Source organism: Pezoporus occidentalis, unplaced genomic scaffold (genome assembly GCF_034315485.1).
Source record: "Pezoporus occidentalis ecotype Australia unplaced genomic scaffold, CSIRO_AGI_Poc_V1 ctg114, whole genome shotgun sequence".
Taxonomy (NCBI): domain Eukaryota; kingdom Metazoa; phylum Chordata; class Aves; order Psittaciformes; family Psittacidae; genus Pezoporus; species Pezoporus occidentalis.
Window position 1 is genome coordinate 763,415 of NW_026912929.1, and position 22,037 is coordinate 785,451.

A 22,037-nucleotide genomic window follows, 5' to 3' on the forward strand; every position below is an offset into this window, starting at 1 on the left:
GTGGCAGGTACCCGTGGACATACCCACTGGTGTGGGTGGCCACACGTACACATCCTCTCCTCCATATTCAAGGTTTTCAGGAGTAACCTTGGGAAAAGAGTAAGCTGTAGCTCTTCTTGTCCCGGCAGATAACGTTTGTCACCATTCAGCCTGCCTGCAGGGTTCGTTTTATTGGGTTTCCAGCAAGCCCCAGCTGAATTACACCAACTCCTTCATAAAGGGAGAAAAGTGACTTGACTTCTGCTCTCCACACCACACTACACATCCTGGCCTGGGTGGGTCCAACACTATTGCAAGGGTGCAATAGCTGCATCTAGAGCCCTGGAAGGTTTTGAGCACCTCTGTTGAGACACACTAACCATGGAACAGTTTGGGTTGGAAGGGAGCTTTAAAGCTCCTCCAGCTCCAGCCCCTGCCACGGGCAGGGACACCTTCCACTAGAGCAGGGTGCTGCAAGCCCCTGTGTCCAACCTGGCCTTGAGCACTGCCAGGGATTAGGTAAATGAATGAACACCGGTGCTTGACTGTGGCTGGACCGAGATGTGGCTCGGACAGTGAGTGCGAACCAGTGGAGCTCGGGTCCGTCCTTGGGAAGCTGAGCGGGGCCGCCCCATCGCTGCGCACCGCGGGGAGCGGGCGGGAGGTGCTGCGGAAGGGGGGGCTCTGGCATCCCCGGTACTGTCCCGGGTCTTGTCCCGGGTCCGCCGGGCCCCGGCGCTGCCTCACCCGCCGTTACCAGAAGGTGCCGCCGTCCGCCTGCAAATTGCTCCCAGCCCAATTAGGAGGCGGGTATCGGCCGCAATCACGGCTGCTGATAGAGATAAATGGGGACGGCGCGATCAGGCCGGCGATGGGCGGGGGGTGAGGGGGGGTTAAGGGAGGGGAAAAAAAAGGGAGGAAAAAAAAAAAAAACAATTGAACTTTTCATCAGCTGCTAATCATGATTTTTTTTTATTGCTTTGCTGAGCATTTTCTGGGGAATAAAACCTCGGAGGAGCCCGGGCTTTTGTGGAAAATGAAAGGGCATATAAAAAAATGAATGTACATGGATTCTAAATATTTCAGGTTGTATGACTTTGTGTTTGACCTTAGCAGAAGATGAACTAATCCTGCAATATAATAGACTTTCATAGAGATATGGAAAATGGCTGCTTTTTTATCTGGGTTACCATGGGAACCATCAGAGAGAAGGCCTAGCTGAGATGCAATAGAAGGTTATTAAATGTGTGCTTGTGTATATTGGAAAAATACAGCTTTTTGTCATCTTGTGTCACTCATAGGTCTTTAATACGTAATGTTTAGGTTATTAATAAACTAACACAGGTCTGTTTTTTACAGGGAACAACTGTGAATACAGCCATAAAAAATTAGCACAAGTTGAACATTCACAAAGCTCCGGAGCACGGGCAGGGCTGGGCCCTTCTCACCACCAACTTCCACCCGAGTTCCCCTCCCTTTGCAGGCCGGGAAGGGCCGACCGTTGCTGGGCAGGCAGAGGGGCTGGGACACGGTTGGGGGTCCTGTCCCCAACCCGGGATCTCACCACCCCCTGGGCTGGGGACACAGGAGTGGCCTGTGGTGGCACATAGCAAAATGCTGCCTTGTTTGGTACCTCGGCACAAGCTGAGGTGCTGCTGGGGAGAGCAGGGTGGGTGAGAGTGGAGGGGACGTTCACTCCTTGTGCTGGGCCAGGGATCTGTTGCTCTGGACCAGGTGTGCATGGCCGGGCTGGGAGCGTTCACTGATACATAGAGGGTTTTTCTGGGAAAATAATAACAATAACATCAGGAAAGATACCAAGGAACCAGAAAAGTGGGAGGGAAGAGAAAAGAAAAAGAGAGAACAGGGAAAGAGGGGAAGAAGGAGAGAAAGAAAGAAGGAAAGAGGGAAAGAAGGAGAGAAGGAAAGGAAATAAAAGAAAGAGGAACACAGATGCCCTGTTCTGCCTGCAGCTGGGATGTGGGGTTCACCCAGCACCCACGGGGCGGCTGGAAGCTGCCCCAGCCCCGGGGGACCCAGGGACTGTCTGCGCTGACAGGATTCTGGGTGGAACAGCCTGGGAGGTTTAACCAGCTGGACCTTGAGGGTGCCGAGGGCTCGGGCTGGACCAGGGTACCGCTGAGCCTAAGAGCGGCTTTAGGGAACTCGGCGCCCCTGGAGCAGCTCCCGGGTGCGGGTGAATGCGACTGTGAGTGCAAAGTGAACATAAGCACAAGCGGATGCCCAAGACGATGCTCTCCCTCTTCCCTTCTCCCTGTAAATTCACCAGCTCCACAGCGGAGCAACCCCGAATCCCCATTGCACGGCAGCATCTCGCAAGCCGCGGTGCTGTACCACCCTGCCCTGGCTCGGGGACAGCCAGGGGACCCTCTCCTCACTCCACCACGTCCACAGCAAAATCCGTTTGTGCCGAGAGCCTCTGGGGTGTCCCGGGTCCGGCCGGGGGCACCGCCTGCAGAGCAGCCCCGCGTCCATGCATACTAAGCAAAGCAAGGAATACATAGATTTTGCCTATCTGCCGATCAAACGCGGAGATCTGCTCTGGTAAATGATGCATTAGATGCGGTGGCTGTATTTGTTGTGTGAGTTTTGAAAGGGTTCCGATAATCTGGAGGCGAGAGATAAGGAACACCATTTATTCAGCAGCACTTTGGAACCAATTTTCAACCCTGTTCAACCCCATTCTCCAGCAGCCTCCAGGAGCCCAGGAGATAAGGATTGGGCTATTCATTATCTTCACAAGGAACAAAGATTAGCTAGCAGAGATGAAAAATTACCCCTGGATAGTAATAATAAGGAAGCGAACCTGGAGAGCTGCTGAGCCTATATTCTCCTTGCTGCTGGTGCTGCTTCTTCTCTTTTTAAATTTTCTCCTTTTTTTTTTTTTTTAATCAATATTGAAAAGGTTGGGGATTTTTTCTTTTTTAATTTTTTTTTTCTCCTTATTTTTTTTCGGGGGGTTTCAGCCTTTCCCACTGTCTGTTGTATTGTTCGATATGCAGAATATGGTTGTTACCGTGGAAGAAGCAGAGCACGGTCCCCGCTCCTTCCCAGACTTTCAGATGACATCTTTAGTAGGAAACCTAAAGAGCAGAGGAAAACATCCTTCTCTTCCAGCGGGAAAGAAGAGCAAATCGCACCCGTGCCCCTCCGGCCCCCAATGCCGTTGGTGGCACTCGGTGGATGGCCCTGGCCCGGGGCAACCCGGGACAGCGGGGTCCCGCGCTCCGCCGGTCTCAGCCCCTCCCCGAGCCCCGGAGCGGCCGCCCTCGTTTGTCCCCGCGCGGGGAGCAATCTGCAGGATTCAAACCCCGCTTTTGCCGTAGTTTTCCCGCCCGAGCGACGATCCCTCGGTTTAGAGTCGTTCCGTGCAGGGGCGATCCCAGGGCGCGGCTGGCAGCAGCGTCTCCCTCTTCCTGGGCACAAGGGAAAGACAGGGGGATATATATATATGTATATGTGTATTTATTTTAATACCGCGTTCTTTTGTATTCCCCCCCTCCCCGCATAAATCTGGTGATGCATCTCCTCTCAGAGGATGAAGGGTAATACAGGAGAAGTAATTAAAACACTTACTTTGGAAATGGGCTGCGTGGGGCTGATAAGAATTATCTGCCGCATATCAAGGACCCTTTTTCCCCCAACCATATCACAAAGACAGACAGAAAATGCCAGCAGAATGGGATCCCCCCCCACCCCACCCCGCCTTTCCCCTGCTCACATTTTTACCTCCATTATGATGATAATTCCGCCTCCCGCGAAACTTTTCTCCTTCCCTTCCCGAACCGTATTTCGATTCCCCGCTCCCGCAGGACTCCCGCCGGACGGTCCGGCCTTTGTCTCCCCATTAACACGGTTTCCCCGCAGCTCCGGGCAGGGGGTCCCGTCCGCTCTCCCCCGGAGATTCATGTTGAGCCCCTCTGCCGACCCCGGGGCCCGCCACCCCACCCCGACACCGGGCGCTTGGCGAGGGGACCCCCCAACCCAGACCCGCACACACACACGCACCGGGAGCAAAATACCCGTCAGGTGAGGACTGCAGAGCCGGGGCTGGGGAGCGCAAACGTTTCCAAACCCATTCGTTTTGGCTGGTTCTCCTATGTGTGTTTTACCGTTACCTTCCTAGCTACAACAACGATTCCTGGAGAAATAGCTGCTTGCGCCTCTTTCAGCTTCTCCGCTGCTTCTCCTACTTGCAGGTGCATAGCCCGAAAGACTGAGTTTGGGAAGGGAGAGCGGGGAGAAGAAACACGAGGTTATACGAAAACCAGGCTGGCCAATACGAAAAAGGAAAAGTATAAACCGAGAAACCCCCAAACATTCCCCTCGCACGGGAGTGGAAACAAAATTAATACGAATAGGAATAATTTATACGAATAATTGATCCTGCAAAGCGGGTCCCCCCAACCCCACCTTCCTTGGAGGCGGTGGAAAAAGCGAGCGGCTCGGGAGCCAGCCGGAGCCGGATTCCCAGTGCCTGGAACGCGAGTGTGTGTTGTTGGTATAATATCAATTCATTTAAAATATGAAAGTCAAGTCGCGTAGACTGTGACAGCAACCGTAACAAAAGGTGCAAGCAACAGACAATGTGATGTGCTTGTACAGATATTGTAATGATGCAAATGAAGTGGAGGGGACGAGCTGCCTTATTATGTACATAAATACACAGTGGCTCGCTGTGCCATCCTTGAATGCAGGAGAGAGAGAGGGAAGGGGAGGGAAAGAAGGGAGAGAGGGAAAGAGAGGGAGGGAGGGAAGGAGGGAGGGAGGAAGGGAAGGGGGGGAAGGAAAAAAGGAACAAGGGCTCAGCTCGAAAACTGCAGCCGCGCTCCGCAGCGCGCACCTCGGGCAGCCCCGCGCAGCCTGCGCGCACCGTCCGCCGCCGAGAACCGGCGCAGGCGGGCGGGAAGCTCCGCGGAGCGGCCCCGCGGGAGAGCGGATCCGGCGCTTTCCAGGCACCGGCCGGAAAACTGAAAGAAACCTGAAGAACAGCGAAAGGCGAGGTAAGGGGATGCGGCTGCGCGGCCCCAGGGCTGCCGTACCGGCGCCGCCGCCGCGCACCGGGATGCGGGTCTCGCCTCTGGAACACATCGCTCGGGGCAGTTTTCCCCGGGGACAAACAGGGCACGGTTGTGTGAAGAACGAATAAATGTCCCCAGCCCGTACGGTCCCTCCCGGCAGCCTCGGCCGGGCCCGGCTGAGCCCGGTGCAGCGCTCGGAGACTCCGCGGGGGCTCTACCGGGCGCACCGGATCGCTCCTGCACGGGCACCCTGCGGGGAGCGGGGCCGCGTCTGAGGCTGGTTGGGTTTTATTCCCTTCCCCATTGTCACCGGGTAATTATTTAAATCTCCATCTTGGAAAGTTGCATTTCACCCGGGGCGGCCGGGCAGGCACTTCCCGGAGCACGGCCGTGCAGAGCCCGCGCCCCCTCCCGCAGCCGCGGCCCGTCCCCTCGCCCCATTGTTGGCAGATTTGGGCATTAAAAAAGCAAAAGAAAGAAAACCGGAGGGAGATGCGGGTTCGCTGTGCCGGCCCTGCACCTGCCCGCCGCAGCCCGCCAGTCCCAGTCCCGTGCGGCAGCTTTACGGGGCTTTGCATGATTTTTGCTGTTGTATGTGCAAAGTTCCCCTCTTTATCCTCTTTTTGCTTTGGGATGCTGGGGCTGGAAGGCAAGGAGGGGCGGGGGGGGGGGGGGGAAAGAAAAAAATAAATAGAAGCACCCAGGAGCAGAGCTGCCTGGATTTGAGGCGATTTCAATAAGAAAAGCTGTTTCTCTAAGCGGGATGCGCGTTTCTGTCGCGGGGGTTCTTCTCCCCTGGAGCATCGTTATTAAAAGTAATTAGTTAATACAGTTTTTACCCTCGGAAGTCCCATGCCGCCCTGGTCCGTGCCCCGCGGCTTACAGGGGGAACGCAGCCGAGACCGGTACCGCGGGCGAGACGAGCACCGCTGCCCGTTTCGGGCTCCGTCCCTCCCCAGCGGAGTTTTGCTTGCGAGGAAGCAAATGAAACCTGCAGGAACGGCCCCTTTCCTGCACCAGCTGAGCCCGAAATAACCTTGCAAGGGAAGAAAAAATACACATAAAATTAAACCGAGCTCCGGCGAACGAAATCTTCCCTGGTAGCGCCTGAAAATAAATGGTGATAGGTTTCTCTGGCTGTGCAGCTCCTCACGCCTCCCGCACGCGTTTGGCTTTGGGAGGTCGCACAAAAGCCGTCGTTTTGGGCAGGCGGGGGTCACTCGAGCATTTTCTTCCCCTTTATTTGCTGTCGGGGGAAGAGGGGGACGAACTTCGGACAAAGAGCAGGTGAAGGAGAGATGGGGCGGATAGGACAGCAGCAACTGGCTGCGGGATGGGGGAAACGAGAGGCTCCTCCGGGGTTAAAAAATAACAATAATTTAAGTATTCCATGATTTATTTCCAGAGCCGTCTCTCTTTTCTTTTTATTTCCCTTGTTCCTTATTTTCCTTCCCTTTCTTTTCCTTTCCTTTTAATTTCCCTTTTCTTTAATTTTCCCTTCCTTTTCTTTTCCCTTTAACGCAGCTCAAACAGGGTCTCGCGGTTAGGAGGTAACTGTGTCACTTTATAGCCCCATTAGCAGCCATTAGCTGGGAGGGGGGGCCGGGGGAGAAGCAAAGCGAAGCGGAGACAAGACCAGAGGGAGGAAAACACCGAAATAAAACAACCAGGCAGAAAGCCAGAACTTCCCCTCCCCAAAACATTGTACCCAAGGACACACACCAGAGAAGGGGGTGTCTGGAGGGAAGTGTCGCTGGGGGTGAGGTTCCAGCCCAGCCACTCCCGGCTGCGAGGGTCCGAGCACCCAGAATAGGGAAAAAAAAGGAAATCAAAAGGAATAAACCCAATTCCGTGTGCGTGGATAGGGAAAGAGGGGTTCTGCCTTCGCCTCTGCCCCGGCGTAGGTGTCAACTCCATCACACAGGGCTTCTAACTGTTGCTAAAACACGTTGTCGTCTCCCCCCTCTCCCTTAACGATATGACATCACTTGTCAATCAAATCAAAATAACCAGTTGTGCTTCCAGAGCTGGGAAAGCTCCTGATTAAAACCGAAAAAAAAAAAAAGAAATGCAACGGGAATAACAAAATGAAGTTAATAAACCGGAGTTAATGCCCGGACCCGCTGCCTCCCCAGAGGGTTGTGGGGGAGCTGCTCACCGGGACGCGGGTGCAGAGCTGCTGCTGCTGCTTCTCCCGACGGGGAATTAATTCAATTAACCGCCAGCCCTGCCGCCGGGGCATTAGCGGCCGAGTCCGCAGCGGCGGCCGGGTCGGCAAACGCTGGCAGCGAGGCCGGGAAGCGGCGGCGATAGAAACAGCGAAATAAACTCAAGTGAAACCCTGGGAGGCGGCTGGAGGAAAACCTCCCGCGGGAATTCAGCCGCTTCCTCAGCTGAAATCGTCCATCCCTGATAAAGGGGTCCTTCAGTTACAGAGGGATTTAGAGGCGGGGGGAGGGTGCGAGGAAAGGCGCCGGACCCCGGCTCGGGAATGGCGGGACCCGACCCCAGGAGCTGCCGCCTCCGTCTCTGGTTCGCCCCTTTTGTTTCGCTTCGCCCCCCGGTAACCCGAGACAGGGGCTTCAGGGAGCCCCGGCCGGGCAGCGCCGGGGTCTGCCTCGCCATAAATCAAACCGCCTGATTAATCTTTACAATTTGTCTTTTAAAACAAACACGAACGAATTATCAGCTCGTTAACTGCGATTTTATCACCTGCCTAAAACAAACAGCCCACCCCGCTCGCCCCCCCCAAGAAAAAACCTAGCGCGGCCCCATGCTGGTGGCAGCGGGCAGTAATTAAACAGCCATATTGATTAATAAAGGCGCAGCTAGGCGCTGGGCCCGCTCCGGCCGGGCCCGGGATGATCCCGGCTGCTCCGGGAGGGATCGCGGGCACGGAGCGCCCCGGCTCCGGCAGCCCCCGGGCTGCGGGGATAACGAGACGCCGAGGGGACCGACCTGCAACCGGCCGCGTTCAGTTTATACTCACCCTTCCTTCGGAAAATAAAAAAGAATAAATTCCTTTGGGGGGGATATTTGAGTGGATTTGTGGGGGTTTTGATGCGTGCAGAAAGAAAATCGCTTCGGAGGTCGAAGCCGGGTTTTTCGAAAGCTCCCAGGTTCTCTCGCTTTTGACTTTCCTTTTTCTTTCTTTTTTAATTGCTTTGTTTCCCTTTCCTCCTTGGCACCTCCGGCCCTGGGCGCCCGGGCACCCCAAGGCCCGGCCCCGCTTCCCCGCCCAGCCCCAGCGCTGGCCCCGGCCTGCCCCGACCACCCAGCCCGGCCGGAGAGAAGCCGGCTCCGCCGTCCCTGCTGCGGCCGGCAGCCAAGCGAGGAGCTGCCGCCCGGATCAGCTGCTTGGCATCCCCCCAGCGGAGGGGGGCGAGGGGCACGGCCAAGCCCCGAAAGCAGGGCCTTGGGGAGTCCTGGCTTCGGGTGCAAGAGGAAAGGATGCGGGGAGAGGGGGAGCAAAGCCGGCTCCCCCAGCCCCAGCCTCCGTAGAAGCCATCCCGGGCCGCGTTGCCTGTTCTCCTCTCCGGGTCTGCGCTGGGGGTGCCCCTGGGGGATGCTTGGAGGGAACAAGGGGTGATGGTGGTGAGGGAATAGCTATGGAGGGAGCCCGAATCGCTCCGGTGAGACGGGATCGGCAGCGAGGAAAAGGAGTTTTATTATTACCGTCATCATCATTATTATTATTGTTATTATTAAAAAGAAAAAAAAAGTTCATTTCCTGGCGAATTTGGCAGTGACGGGTGACGTCAGAGCCCCGGCGTCGTGGTGACTGGGGCGGCCGGGGCAGCACCGGCACCATCTTCCTCGTCCTCCGGCCCCCCCCGCTGGGCCCCGGCCCGGCCCCGACCGGCTCCCGAGCCCCCTCCCCGGCCGCGCCGTCGGGCTGGAGCCGCTGCCGAGGGGGCGGCGGGCCGTGTTCGGCTCCCCCCTGCCCTCTCCCGGGTGAGGGGCAGCTCCTTCGCCCCGGGTCCAGGTCGGAGCTTTACGGGATCGGGACGAGCTGTTCCTATTTCCCGCGAAAGCGACGACGGAGGCGCGGGAGGGCAGTGCAGGGGAACGGGACCCCCACAGCGCCCGGCAGCGCTCCGGGGCGCGGGCAATCTCTGGCTTTCTCACTGTTATTAGTATTAATAATATCATTTTCTGCCCCAAAAGCGGGTGGCTTTGTCCGCACCTTCGAGGGTGGCAGAACCCGAGCTGCGCCGCGAACTCCGCGGAAAACGCCTGTTGAAGCGGGCTGCGCCTCTGCCCTCGCTCACGAGTAACTGCGAGTGTTAAAATTGAATCTTTGGAGGGTTCTGTTGGTGGTTTGGTTGTGGGGTTTTTCAATTTTATTTTAAGGGGAGAAGCAGAACACGCGGGGTGTTGGCGCCGCAGCCCCGTCGGGGAGGCCGCAGCAGGTCCCCGGCCCCCCTCGGCTCGGCTCCCCGCTGCCGCAGCCTCCAGCGAGCCCCAGCCAGGCCCGACCCCAGCACTGCCTCCCCGGGAGCCGGGCAGGACCCGTCCCTTATCCGCCGCCTGCCCGGCGGGGCCCCGCTCCCTCTTCTCAGCCTGCCGGGCTCTGAGGAGCAGCGCAATTATTCGGTTATTTCCCCGTTCAGACAGTTATTTCAAACTAACACGATGGGAACAGCCACGCTGGGGTTAGCCCCGCTCCCGGCTGCGCGCTGCTGTGCCTGCTTTAAGGGAATTTTAACGTACTCATCTCCCCGGTGCTGACTTCCACCCCCCTCGCCCCGGGCATCCCGGCGGCGGCGCTGGAAGCCACGGTCGGGGGCAGCACCCGGCGGAGCTGGCCCTATTGCCCGCTCCGGTCCCCCCGCACCAAAGCGTGGGCCCATGCCCCTCCGCATCCCCGCACACCCCAGCGGGACCCCCCCCCCATTTCTCCGTCCCCGCCCCGCAGGGGCGTGCAGCGCCCAGGCAGGGAAAGCCCCCTCGGCGCTGCCGGAGGATGCTGCGGGGGGGCAGGAGGCGGAGGAGGGGGGTCCGCGCTGCTCCCCCCCTCCCCAGGCCGGCTCCGTTCGGGCCGGGGGTGCGGCTGGGGGCGGTGTGGGGCGGCGGGATCTGCGGGATCGGCTGCCGGGATTGGCTGTCCCGGCCGCCCCGCCGGCCCTGCGCGCCCCGGACCGTCTGCGGCGCCGCGGCCAGCTGGCGCCAGCGCTCATATAGGATGCGCGGGGATGGGACCGCGCCGGCCAGAGCAGCGGCTTTGCCATCTGAGTAACACCCTGCAGCTCCGATCCCCCCGCACTCGGGGCTTCTCTTATTTTTAATTCCCTCCCCATTTCCCCCCCTCCTTCCTCCCCTCTCCGCCGTATTCGCGGTCTCCACGCCGGCTCCCACCGCCAGCCGGTAAGTGCGGGGTGCGGGGGGGGCCGCTGCCAGGGCGCACTCGCTGCTTTCACTAAACACCCTTCTCCTCCCTCCTCTTCGCCTTCTCCCCCCTTCTTTCTCCCCCTCCTTTTCCTTTTGTGTCAGTCCCAGTTCTTGCTGGCACTACTCTGTATTGGATCTGCCGTTCTTCCTTTTTCACCCCGCTTTTGAAGCCAGCTGGGAAAACTCCTGTTGACGTTTGTAGGGAGAGCGGGGAGCGGGGGGAAAGGAAGCTTTTTGCTTTTTCTGTTTTTTTTTTTTTTTTTTTTTTGGTAAAGAGTTTGAAATGGGATCTCTGTTTATTCTGTGGGGCAACGAGCAGGGAGGGAGCAAGGAGAAGACTTTGGGGGAGAGGACATTTTTGGAAGGGGGGGAGGGGCTCTGCTTCTCCCTCCCCATCCATGTACCGCCCGGTACAGCGCTCCCGAGCCCCTCACCCCTCCGTCTGTCCCTACAGGTGCTGCCCGGACCTGCCGCCGCCCGCCTGGACAGAGAGACACGGTGACTCCGGGGGGCTCCCCCAACCCTTCCCAGGGCCCACGCCAGCCGCCCGGCCATCTTCTCCTTAAGAAAAGCCACCCCATCTCCTAAATCCCACCAGCAGCGCCAACCCCAACCCCCCCGCCCCCCCTCCCCGAGCAGCACCGGCCCGCTCCTGCTCTGGGGCTGGGTGGGAGGGGAGGCCCGAGGCCATGGAGGTGGCCACAGACCAGCCTCGCTGGATGGCCCACCACGCCGTGCTCAACGGGCAGCATCCCGAGAGCCACCACCCAGGACTGGCTCACAATTACATGGAACCAGCGCAGCTCCTACCTCCGGATGAAGTCGATGTCTTCTTCAACCACCTGGACTCCCAAGGCAATCCCTACTACGCCAATTCCGCCCATGCCAGGGCCAGGGTCTCCTACAGCCAGGCACACGGTAAACCGGCACCCGCGGCCCGGGCTGAAGGCGAGCAGTGACGACTGGGGGGGACCCTCCACTGTTTCCGAGCAGGGGGGGGAAGGAGACCTGAGAAAACAGGATAGAAAGGGAGGCACGTCTGGATTTTAACCCTAGAGATAACCGAGGACTGGCAGAGGGGAGGGAAAGAAAGGGGGGAGGTTAGAAAGGAAGGGGAAATAGTGTGTGCACAGGCTAAAACTTCTCAGACGCGGATACTTCCCGGATGCAAAATACAAACCGGTTCAAATCGGCGATGGGTTTTATTTGGGGGTGGTTTTAGGAGCCGAAGAGAGCGCGTTGCAGCAGCTCGGAAGATGGAGCAGAAAGGGGTTTGCTGCTTATCCCCGGGCGGGGTGGAGTGGGAGGAAAGGGGAGATTTAACCCCTGCCCCGGGTGCCTGATGCCCTCCTGTGCCCACCGCACCCCCTCGCTGGGCTAGACGGTGTCCCCCTCGGAAGGAATTGGGCAAAGGGGCCTTTGTGCCAGCCCGGCTGCGGTTCTCCGGGCCCTCTCCAGTCCCCCCAGGCCGAGCTGCTGCCGAGGGACCGGGGCCTTCCCGTGCCGAGCGGCCCCGCGCTGATACCAATCGCTCTTGTGTCCCTACAGCCCGCCTGACCGGGAGTCAGATGTGCCGGCCTCACCTTCTCCACAGCCCCGGGATTCCTTGGCTGGACAGCAGCAAGGCGGCACTGTCCGCCCATCACCACAACCCCTGGACCGTCAACCCCTTCACTAAGACCCCCCTGCACCCCTCGGCGGCCGGAGCACCCGGGGCCATCTCGGTGTACCCGGGCAGCAGCACGTCCAGCACCGCCTCTGCCTCTTCGCTCACCCCAGCCTCGCACTCCGGCTCCCACCTCTTCGGCTTCCCCCCGACCCCTCCCAAGGAAGTGTCCCCGGACCCCAACTCCACCAGCGCTGCTTCCCCATCCTCCTCTGCCGGGGCCAGGCAGGAGGACAAAGACAGCATCAAGTACCAAGTCTCGCTGTCGGAGGGGATGAAGATGGAGAGTGCCAGTCCGCTGAGGAGCAGCCTTGCCAGCATGGGGGCCCAACCCTCAACCCACCACCCCATCCCTACATACCCCTCCTATGTGCCAGCCGCACACGACTACAGCAGCAGCCTCTTCCACCCTGGCAGCTTCCTGGGGGGCCCTGCATCCAGCTTCACTCCCAAGCCACGGAGCAAGGCCAGGTCCTGTTCGGGTAAGTGCTGGGGTTTGATGTGGGGTGCTTGTGTCTGGGGACAGAGGGGCAGGTGGCAGCTTGCTCTCCCTTTTCTGGAGTTTTTTAAGCGAAGAGATAGAGCTTGTTCCAGGCTCCCGTGGTGCCAATACATTCACAGCGGCCGCTGAGCCTCAGCATGCTCGGAGGGGATGTGAGGACCGGTGCAGTGAGAGCCGGCAGATCCACTGCGGCAAGGAGGGATTAGTAGGCTAAATGTGTTTCCCCTCAGAGCAAAACTGACCTCGGTCCCCCCCGGGCGGTCAGACCCCCGCGCTGATCACGCGTGGGGACCGTGGGCCAGGGATCTTCCCCCCGTAGTCACTTCCATGGCTCCTCATCAGCGCAAACCCGGCCCAGCGCAGGGCGAAAGCGAAACCGCCCCGGCCGGGCCGCTCCCCATCGCCCGGGGCCTGATTCCCTTCACGTTTTACAGGAGCAAAAGTTCAAATGTAGTTTACATACCAGCGCAAGGACGGAGGTGTCGGTCAGAGCTACCCTTCCTCAGCACAACTTTAACTAGAAAATACCCTTATTTCTTTTCCCCTCTGAACCAGCCTTATTTGTGCTTCCAAACGACTTTCCCATCTCACAACCCTTCCTTGCATTTCTTCAGACCTAAGTCAGCAAATTAGGTGATGGGCAAAGTTTTAATCCCCCTCCGCAATCCCACTAAATGTGCAACTGGACAGATTAATTCAGATAATTGGTGTAATTCTACTCACCTCCCATTTAACATCCTCGGCAAGGGAAGGAGATGCCGAACATTGGGGCTGGATTCAGATAGCCCTTAAAAGAAAAGGGCTACATAAGCTTTGTGTGTATATTCTTGCGTCTCATTGCACACATATGCTTACAAAGACACTACATTTATTTTTAAAGCAGGCAATAATTTAGAAATGTGAACTCTTCTGAATTTTACAACAAAAATACCAGCTCTTGCATGAGCTCCTCAGCTCTGCTTCAAACAGCTCCTCAGAGAGGAAAAATACTATCATCTCCTATTATTTAAATGCAGTTGCTACTATGCATATGTATTTATTTTTATATATACACACACACATAATAGCCACTATGTATGTATATTTATTTTTAGATACATAGTAGCCACTATGTGTATATATTTATATCATAAATAGATATATTTTAGTAGTGCAGAGAGTAAAAAGTGAAGGCAGTTAACAGCCCGAGCCTGGAAACAGTCAAGAGCCAGGACTCTGAAGATAAAGGGAGTTGAGTAGCTCTAGATTTTGTCCTGCAGCTGCCGATGACTGTGCTGGACGGAGGAAGTGAGCACCTATTTTCCTTATTTGTTTAATGGGTTTTGGGTAGTGGGATTTTCTTTGGCCGTGAGGGAGCCCCCGTGCAAGGAGCTGGGGAAAGTTCGTGACCACTCCGTGTTTTTGTAGGAGAACTAAGCCTCACGACACGCCGACTCCTGCAGCTTCCTGCCTAGGAGGGACAAAAGCTCCGAGCGCAGCGCCGCAGAGCTCCCCTCATTTTTCACTCTGGACTGTGTTGTTTAAAAGCCACCCACTCCCTAGATTAAAGAAGACACAAGCCCCGCTGAACTCGGCATGGCCTGCTCCACTTATTAGCAAGAAGAATTTCCTCTCCAGTTAAATACTGTAGGATTTGCATAAACTATATTAAGAGAGATTTCTATATTAAGCAGACCTGCCCTCGAACCGTCAGAGGCAAATGAACTTTCAGCAGAGAGCTTTCTGAGGCAGGAACATACATATCTAGGAGGTACATATCTAGGGTTTAATACAGCCCTGCTGCAATGCCGTGCTCCCCACTAAAACTAATAATGAAGCAGTATAAGGTAAACTGCTCCCTTCCAAACCCAAACGGTGGTGTTGAAAAATTGCTGAAGCAGAGAACTCCAAGCCTGTTTTTTACAGTGATTTCCAGAGTGCTTGCTAAAGCTGGGCTTTCTCAAAGCTCGGCATTAACAACGTTTTTCTGCCTTTAGAGCAAAAATCACAACGGAGCCTTTGGCATTCTGTGTCCCTTCCCAGTCTGCTCGGCTTCACTTTCTCCTCCCGTAGCATTAGCAACAAAAAGGAAAGCACAGGGCGGGAGGTCTTTTTTTGCTTGGATTTAATTCTACAAAACCTCTCCCCCTGCTTCTCTCTTTCACATGCTGCATGTCTGCAGGTGTGTGTGTTTGTGTGTGTGTGTTAGTGCTTGGAGAATGCAGGATCTAACATCGGAGCGCAGCGGTAGGGCAGGGCAGCGGTGCCCAACACTGGGATGGTAACTTCCACCTGACACAACTCAGTGTCATTCCTCACCTGGCAGAGAGCGTTGCCCACTTCTGATCGTGACATAAAATCCATGCTGGAGTCTGGGTGTTCTCGGAGCTGAGCTCCTTGCTGCATATGCTGTAGATGTCACTGCTGTCTGATTGTGCTTGAACTAACACGCTGTTTGACTCCTGGGAAATGCCTACAGGACAATGCAGAAAGCTTTTGTGAATTTGTTTTTAAAGAAAGAAATCCGGTTTCTTCGTGTTTCCATTTAGAAGGCAGAGAGTGTGTGAACTGTGGAGCAACTGCTACCCCTCTCTGGAGAAGAGACGGCACCGGGCATTACCTGTGTAACGCCTGCGGGCTCTACCACAAAATGAACGGTCAAAACCGACCTCTCATTAAACCCAAGCGAAGGCTGGTAGGTGGCTCTGTTTCTCCTGGGTTTGGGGATCAATTAGGCAAGGGGACCACACACACAGGCACAATTCAAACTCAAACATGTCTCAGCTCTGCTCAGCCCCTGCCCGCAGCCGAGCCCTGTGGTACAGGGGGTCCAGTACATGGGGTCCGGCACGCCGGGGTCACAATGAGCCTGGGGCCAGCGCTGCCCCGGCAGCCCCCCACAGCCTCCCCGCTGCTCCCAATCCACAGGGGGTATCGTGTATCCGGCTCCCCGGTCATCCTGGGATGACAGCTTTTAATTTAATTCCTCATTTATTTGGCCTCCTGGGAGCTTTGAGCACGCACCGGGAGCGAAAGGGTTATCAGCGCAATGTCCTCCACCGGCTACTAAACAAAAAGGGTTCCAGCTCCAAAAAAGCAAAACAAATCAGATGAGTCAAAGCTACTGCTCCTACTTAATAATTATTTGTATAAAGGCCATGAAGTAATTTTCACTCTTATATTCTCTGGCAATATTAATATTAGTTCCCTCCCCAGACAATCCCCTACTGTTTAAGAAAAAATCCCATTATTTTTCCATGGAGTCACCTACACTTTGTATTTTCATTTGAGCGATTTAAAAAAAAAAAAAGTCCTTTCTAAGCTCCTGGTAGTAGTTTCCTATCCGGATATCTGCACGGTAAAGATAAGGAAACTTTGTGTATCTGTTTCCTGACTCTAAAAGCTTTAGAGAGTTTCTATAGGCGAGCCTTGCCAGTCATGCTTGCTGTTTTGAAATTTCTAATACACTCCACTCCACAAATAATGCTTAAAATGCTAAGAATAATAAATATATTTGTTGGAGCTTTGTGATTTATGGTGCCCAAGTCTCTCAGCTATTCGTGGGCACGTTTCAATGAGGTTTGGAGAGCAGAAAATTGGCATTGCTGCTCTAACACTGGGACGGGATACTGAAGATTTCTGTTGTGAGTCAGAATTTCAGCTATGCAAGCTCCTTAATGACTGGCTTCTAAAGTGACTGACACATAGAAAAATGTTAAGACAACAGTGTAACATTATCGTCTCCCAGGCTCAAGTGCTTTCCAGCCTGAATGGGACAGGCCATAGAGTTAAGCAGCACAGTTGAGTATCAGTGAAGCCATCTCAAATATGCAAACACAGGTTTCCACCTTCCAATATGTTGGAGGCTTACGCTCAGCTCAGTGCCCAGGGTTTGGGGGGCACTCAGGAGGTTTTCTCTCAGCATAGTTTGTTTTAATGTTCTGTTTTGTTGTAATTGATTTACAGCTTTGTTTATTGCCCCTTTTTCCGCTGGAGTTTGCTTGTTTGCGGGGGAGAGGGGATGGCCATCTTTGGGGATTTGTTCATCTGCAATGGCAAAGAGATCATGTTCATAATGTCAGGGTTTGGACGTCTGGCATTAATTGTGTTTGGGTTGCCTGAGTGCAGTGGCAGTGGGGGGTACCCCCTCTTTCTGCCTTTGGCCTGTTCTCATGGGCAAGTAAAGGACTCAAGTACATGAGTCTCCAAGGGCCTGATTCTTGCCTTAAGCTACTGAGCCATCCACTAGCATTGAGGAATTTACAGAGGGCATTGGAGTAAATCAGGAACAAGTGAGAACAGGACCCGGTGCTCCTCTTACAGGAGCCCGGTCGGTCTGGCCTTTGCACGATGCCGGCAGCAGGGAAGCGCACACAGTCCTTGTGTGGGAAACCCATCACTCCAGGACTGCTCCTGGTGGCCCTGTAACGCTGCTGCTTCACCCCATGGCTCCTGGTGCCTAAAGGCAAAAACATCCAGGGAGCAGAGCCCCGGGGAAACCACCAGGATTGATCCATGTTAGAAAGCGGGCTCTGCTGTGTTAAACACACACTGGGTCCTCAGCATTGCACAAAACTTGCCTGAGTTTTAGTGCTCCCAGAGGCAGGGCCGAAGCTTCCTAATACGAAGCTAATTCCCAAAACATGGGGTGCAATTAGCCCGTCCGAAACGCTCCATCGATGCCGTGCACGCACAAAGAGCGCATTATTGCGGGGTCTGGCAGACAAGGGCCCATCCAGGGATTACTGCTGCCTGCTGTTTGACTTTTCCTGTTCTTGTCTGGGGAGGTGGGGGAATGTTTGAGCATTTCTCTCCCCCCCCCCTTGGTTTCAGCAGAACAATACTTTTAGGAAAGGGTGGCAGAGTTTTGCTCTATTTTTCTCCCCTTGAAGATAGTTGTTTGAGGGCCTGTCAGGCAAGGCACTGAGTAGGGACAGGGGTGGCAGCCGGGTCAGCGCAATCATTGCTTCGAGGCATGAAATTTGGTTTGCTAAATATTTAAAGAAAGTTGGAGCCGGTTTTGTTTTCCCCCTTTCACTTGTAAATGGAAACTGAATTTTCAGTGATGGCTCTGATAAATACTGCACCCAGTTAAGCAATGCGGTTGGTTTTCTTTTGTGTCCATCTTTAAAGGGACAGAGCAGGGGTAAAAATCACATTCTTTAAGATCATTCCCCTCTTTTCAAACCCAGCCCCAACGCCGGCACAAACTGAATTGGTCGTTTAAAAAGAAAAGACAAATATGTTTTCAGGACAAAATCTAGAATCCTGCAAAGGGAAAACCTGGACACATCAGGTGATGCTGCCCTTCTACAATTTTTGTGCAGTTAGAGATGCATTGTTTCTCTCCTTACTTCCCCTGCATACACGGTGCCATGGGGCTGGAGGCTGCCGTCTGCATCCAAGACTACCTGGATTTAAACAAAACCCTAAATGTAAAACTGAAGGAGCTCTCCTTCAGCCCTGATGCCGTGTAAAATCATAGGAACTCGTTCTGCCCAACCCAAACATTTAGTCCAACCTGACCTTTCTGATGTGTGAGGATCTCCCTCCTCCTGCCAACACATTTTAATGCTCTTTTTCTTTCTGTTAGTCAGCGGCCAGGAGAGCAGGGACTTGTTGTGCCAACTGTCAGACAACCACCACAACCTTATGGCGACGTAATGCAAACGGGGACCCAGTTTGTAATGCCTGTGGACTCTACTATAAATTGCACAATGTGAGTATTTACTCATCTCATGTGTTGCTGCTTGCCCAGCCGGGATTGATGTCTCAACTGCATGGTGTACACCAGGCTTTTATTGGTTTCAGGGTTTGTGTTGTTGTTTTATTCCTTCCCCCATCTCTAAGGTTCCCCTGGGAAGTGACAGCCGTTCTTTGTCAGCACAGTGATGCTAAGTTCAGTGACATTACAATGTATTAGCTTGGCTTCTAACGCTTGGGCAAAACAGAGCTACCACACTTGGTTTTAACTAAGCGTGGTTTGTGTGCTGCTTCCCTCCAGAAACACAGAGGTCACTTGGAATGGGCTCTGAGGAAAAATTAATTCTGATGGGACATCTTCCTTGTGTTTTTTTTTTCTTTAAATAATTAAATCTAGGACTTTGTTTTAATATGTATACGATTAAAGAAATTAATCCTAAGCAGGAATCACTTGACATGTTGGAGCATTATTTAAACTGTAATAGAGGTTAGTGGTACAAGATTGCTCATGTTTTAGGACTGAATTTGAGTCAATGTGTGCCTCCAAGTTTGATCTCTTCTATTAGGAAACGAATGAGGACCGAGGGTAAGCCTACGGGAAAAAGCCGTCGGCTGCCAAATGCGCTTCCATTTGTTTTTCATGTCTAGGGGGTTTTTGTGTGTATGGTTTTATTAAACAAATCCATATAAACAAGTTCTGCAGAAAGAAACACCTTTTTTTGTTTTGGCCAGAAAAAGGTCTCCATCCAGGAAAAACACACGGGGGCTGTCCAAATGTTTTCATTTTTGCACAGTAAGGTCATTTTGTCAGCATGAGCCTGATTTTCTCATTTCTTGCAGGTGAACAGGCCTCTGACCATGAAGAAGGAAGGAATTCAGACCAGGAATAGGAAAATGTCCAACAAATCAAAGAAAAGCAAGAAAGGCTCCGAGTGTTTTGAGGAACTGTCCAAGTGCATGCAGGAGAAATCCTCTCCCTTCAGCGCTGCTGCCCTTGCTAGTCACATGGCTCCCATGGGGCATTTGCCACCTTTCAGCCACTCTGGACACATCCTTCCAACACCTACCCCCATCCACCCATCTTCCAGCATCTCATTTGGACATCCACACCCATCCAGCATGGTTACAGCCATGGGATAAAACCCGATGACCAAGAGACCCACCCAGAGATTAAAGAACATGGGGCTTTGCCTAAGACGACACCAAGTAAGAAAATGTTCTGCCAAGAGGAGAATGTAGGGATGACAAAGGGGATCTTTGCTCCCATGTGGTTTAACTCTTAATGCTGGACTAAAACCTTGCAAGTGATGGGTCTTCTGCAGAAACGTAGTGGTGCCTGTAATGCACTTTGCCCCCTCAGGTATAAGGAAAAATAACTCACCTGTTCAATACTTCATGGTCCAGCAGGAAGCAAAAGGTGGCAGAAGCTGAAGGAAAAGGCTTGGAACTGGCTTTCCTTTCTCTCTTTGTCATTACTGTGAATATTGTAAAGAGATCTAAGCAGCCTCCCAGGATGGAACCGGCTCACTGGAAGCCAGACATGCTGGATTTCTATCGTGGACTTCAGTTGGGATGGGGAAAAAAAGAAGAAAGAAAGAAAAAAAAAAAAAGAGGACATCTTTATAAAACCGTAATTTTTAAAAGGAAATCAGACACAAAGTCATATTTATTTTGCTCTTGTTTTCCACAAAAAGCCTCATCCCCTCTGATTGCATGTTCTTGTGCTGTTGTTTGCAATGGCTACCACCCTGTGAGCAAACCTGCCTTCAAAACAAGGGGAGAGGGGGAATATACTCAGCAGCCCCTTGGATTAGCTCCATCTATCTTCCATACCAAAATATCTATAGGAAGGAGAGCAAGATTTGGGGGAAACAAAGCAAATAATACAGAATTTTAACGTGCCCAAGATGGTCATTATTTTAACATGATTTTGTCATTTTTTTTTTCCCTAACATGAAAGACTTCTTTAAAAAACTCAGCCCCTCTCCCAACTACCCTTTTATTCCTCAAACTAAACAGCTAGATTGGATAAACCATTGGGAAAGAGCTCTCGGGGAGGCAATCCTGCACTAGCAAGGGGTGAGACACAGGCATTGCCCAAAGTGTCTCAGCTAAATTCTAGCACAGCTAAAACCATCACGGGGCATAAACCCATCCGACTCTCAGACTTCAGAGGTTGAAGCATTTTGTTCTGTTGTGTCGGCAGCTGTTGCTTAAGAACACAGATGAGCTGCTTGGGTAAGCCTGGGGCAGCGTGGCCATCACCACGCCGGTCACCCGCATGGGCACCAGGGGCCCCGTGGGCTTCACAGGGAGGAGGAAGGGCAAAAGCACATCGAGATCACTGGAGAGGGGAAAGAGAGAGACAATCAGTTTGAGCTTCACACACCCGTCAACCCCCAGCCCCTGCGGCAGCTGATGGGACGGGGGAAGCGCCCGTTTCCCACAGCGTATTTTATAGGAAAAACTAACAAAAAAAGGAAAAAAAAAAAAAAGATAAAGTAAATTTAAATCTCCCATTATTAAAGCATATTGTACGTAAAGGACCGAAACCCAAGCTATTGCCAATGTGAAGTGTATTCTATTGATTGTTATGATCCGATGCCTCTCGTGAACACAAGCTCCAGTATAACATACAATGTACATATTTAGCTATACTTCTGATGAAAGGCCCCGGCGAACAGAGGGGTTTGATGATGTAAACCACGTAAGCTTTACTCTGTGACAAGCTTTTTCTTTTCTTTTTTTTTTTTTTTAATTTTAACTTTTTTGTTGTTGGGATTTTTCTTTTTTTTTATTTGTTTTTATTTTTTGGTTTTGGATCAAACCAATTGTATCTTTCCTGCAGAAGTCCTGCTTTAAAGAAAAAAAAACCAACAGAACGAATAAAAATGGATGTACGTTAATTTTCTTTTCTAAGCCTGTAATTCCAATATTGATAACGAATTAAGAACCAAGCAGCCGTGAAAATCCTGCTTTCCTCCTTTTTCTGGTCTGCGTAGGCATATAGGTGCACTTTGTAAAGAAGTGGAAATAAGCGGGGAACTAAACTGGTTGGGAGAAATCGGAAGCATTTTTAATCTACTGAGGGAAAAAAATTGGGACCTTTTCACTTTTTAACCTTCTCCAATGGTACAGTTGGATGTTATTTGTACCCAACTCGGATTCCTGTAGGATTGGGGCAGGGGGTGGGGATGGGATGTGGGTGGAAGACAGGGATTACTGATACAGTTGACAAAGTGCAATATATTGTCAGTCACTGCAGCATAGACAACGGCAGTCGAGATTTAAATTATTTTGTACTTGTATCAGCATAAAAAAAAAAAAATCTTCAGTATTTTCTGGTTTTATTTTAATTTTTATTTTGCTTATTTTTGGATTAGTGACCTAAGTTATTGTTAATTCTGTACAACATGTTTATATATTGTCTGTAAAAAGTGTATGCTTTCCTCATATTCCTTCCAGGTGAATATTGCTAAGAATAATAAAATACCTTTTTTGTGAAAGTACCTGTGCCCAGCTCTGTCTCATAAAGGCACCTTGGAATAGGGAGAGAGGAAAAATGATCCGGGCATTGTTGTGAGCAGAATTATTAGCTTCAAGTCTTCTGCAGAGTGGCCTATTTATGTTTCAAAACCCTACCAGGGTAGGACAAAAAAAGGAGTTGTGAATGATTTAGTATAAAAAGCACAGGTACAAAAGCTCCTTCTCTGCTGTTGTCCTGGGGGTGATGGGGTCATGCAGTTAAATGCACTGAAGTTTCTAAACCAGTGTG

The 22,037-nt window shown here is 52.9% G+C and overlaps 1 protein-coding gene and 1 long non-coding RNA gene across 10 annotated transcripts; one reads left to right on the forward strand and one right to left on the reverse strand.

Moving 5' to 3' along the window:
- Window positions 1–2,622: 2,622 nt before the first annotated feature.
- Window positions 2,623–11,570, reverse strand: LOC134172940 (uncharacterized). Of its 6 annotated transcripts, none has more exons than XR_009968073.1 (6): window positions 11,223–11,570; window positions 6,744–10,598; window positions 5,861–6,057; window positions 4,009–4,216; window positions 3,577–3,631; window positions 2,623–3,412 (listed from the first exon to the last, which is right to left on the reverse strand). It is a non-coding gene; the product is annotated as an uncharacterized LOC134172940 (long non-coding RNA). The 6 variants fall into 6 exon arrangements; XR_009968072.1 differs by having other exon boundaries at window positions 2,623–3,416; XR_009968074.1 differs by lacking the exon at window positions 3,577–3,631 and having other exon boundaries at window positions 4,023–4,216.
- On the forward strand, window positions 4,786–21,771 carry GATA2 (GATA binding protein 2). 4 transcript variants are annotated; one of them, XM_062636548.1, is made up of 6 exons: window positions 4,786–5,003; window positions 10,867–11,330; window positions 11,961–12,560; window positions 15,076–15,254; window positions 18,153–18,278; window positions 19,103–21,771. In XM_062636548.1, the coding sequence occupies exons 2-6, from the start codon at window positions 11,102–11,104 to the stop codon at window positions 19,400–19,402; spliced, it is 1,434 nt and encodes a 477-aa protein (XP_062492532.1). In that variant the 5' UTR covers window positions 4,786–5,003; window positions 10,867–11,101; the 3' UTR covers window positions 19,403–21,771. The 4 variants fall into 4 exon arrangements, with proteins under 4 accessions (XP_062492532.1, XP_062492524.1, XP_062492542.1 ...); XM_062636540.1 differs by lacking the exon at window positions 4,786–5,003 and adding an exon at window positions 10,251–10,388; XM_062636558.1 differs by lacking the exon at window positions 4,786–5,003 and adding an exon at window positions 10,251–10,388 and having other exon boundaries at window positions 15,109–15,254.
- Window positions 21,772–22,037: the final 266 nt, after the last annotated feature.

What these genes read in the sequence shown, in the direction of transcription:
- GATA2 (XM_062636548.1), top strand. Translation starts at nt 11,102, where the DNA reads ATGGAGGTGGCCACAGACCAGCCTCGCTGGATGGCCCACCACGCCGTG. An exon ending in CTCCTACAGCCAGGCACACG is followed by an intron (nt 11,331 to 11,960) that starts GTAAACCGGCAC and finishes GTGTCCCTACAG; the next exon opens with CCCGCCTGACCGGGAGTCAG. An exon ending in CAAGGCCAGGTCCTGTTCGG is followed by an intron (nt 12,561 to 15,075) that starts GTAAGTGCTGGG and finishes TTGTTTTTAAAG; the next exon opens with AAAGAAATCCGGTTTCTTCG.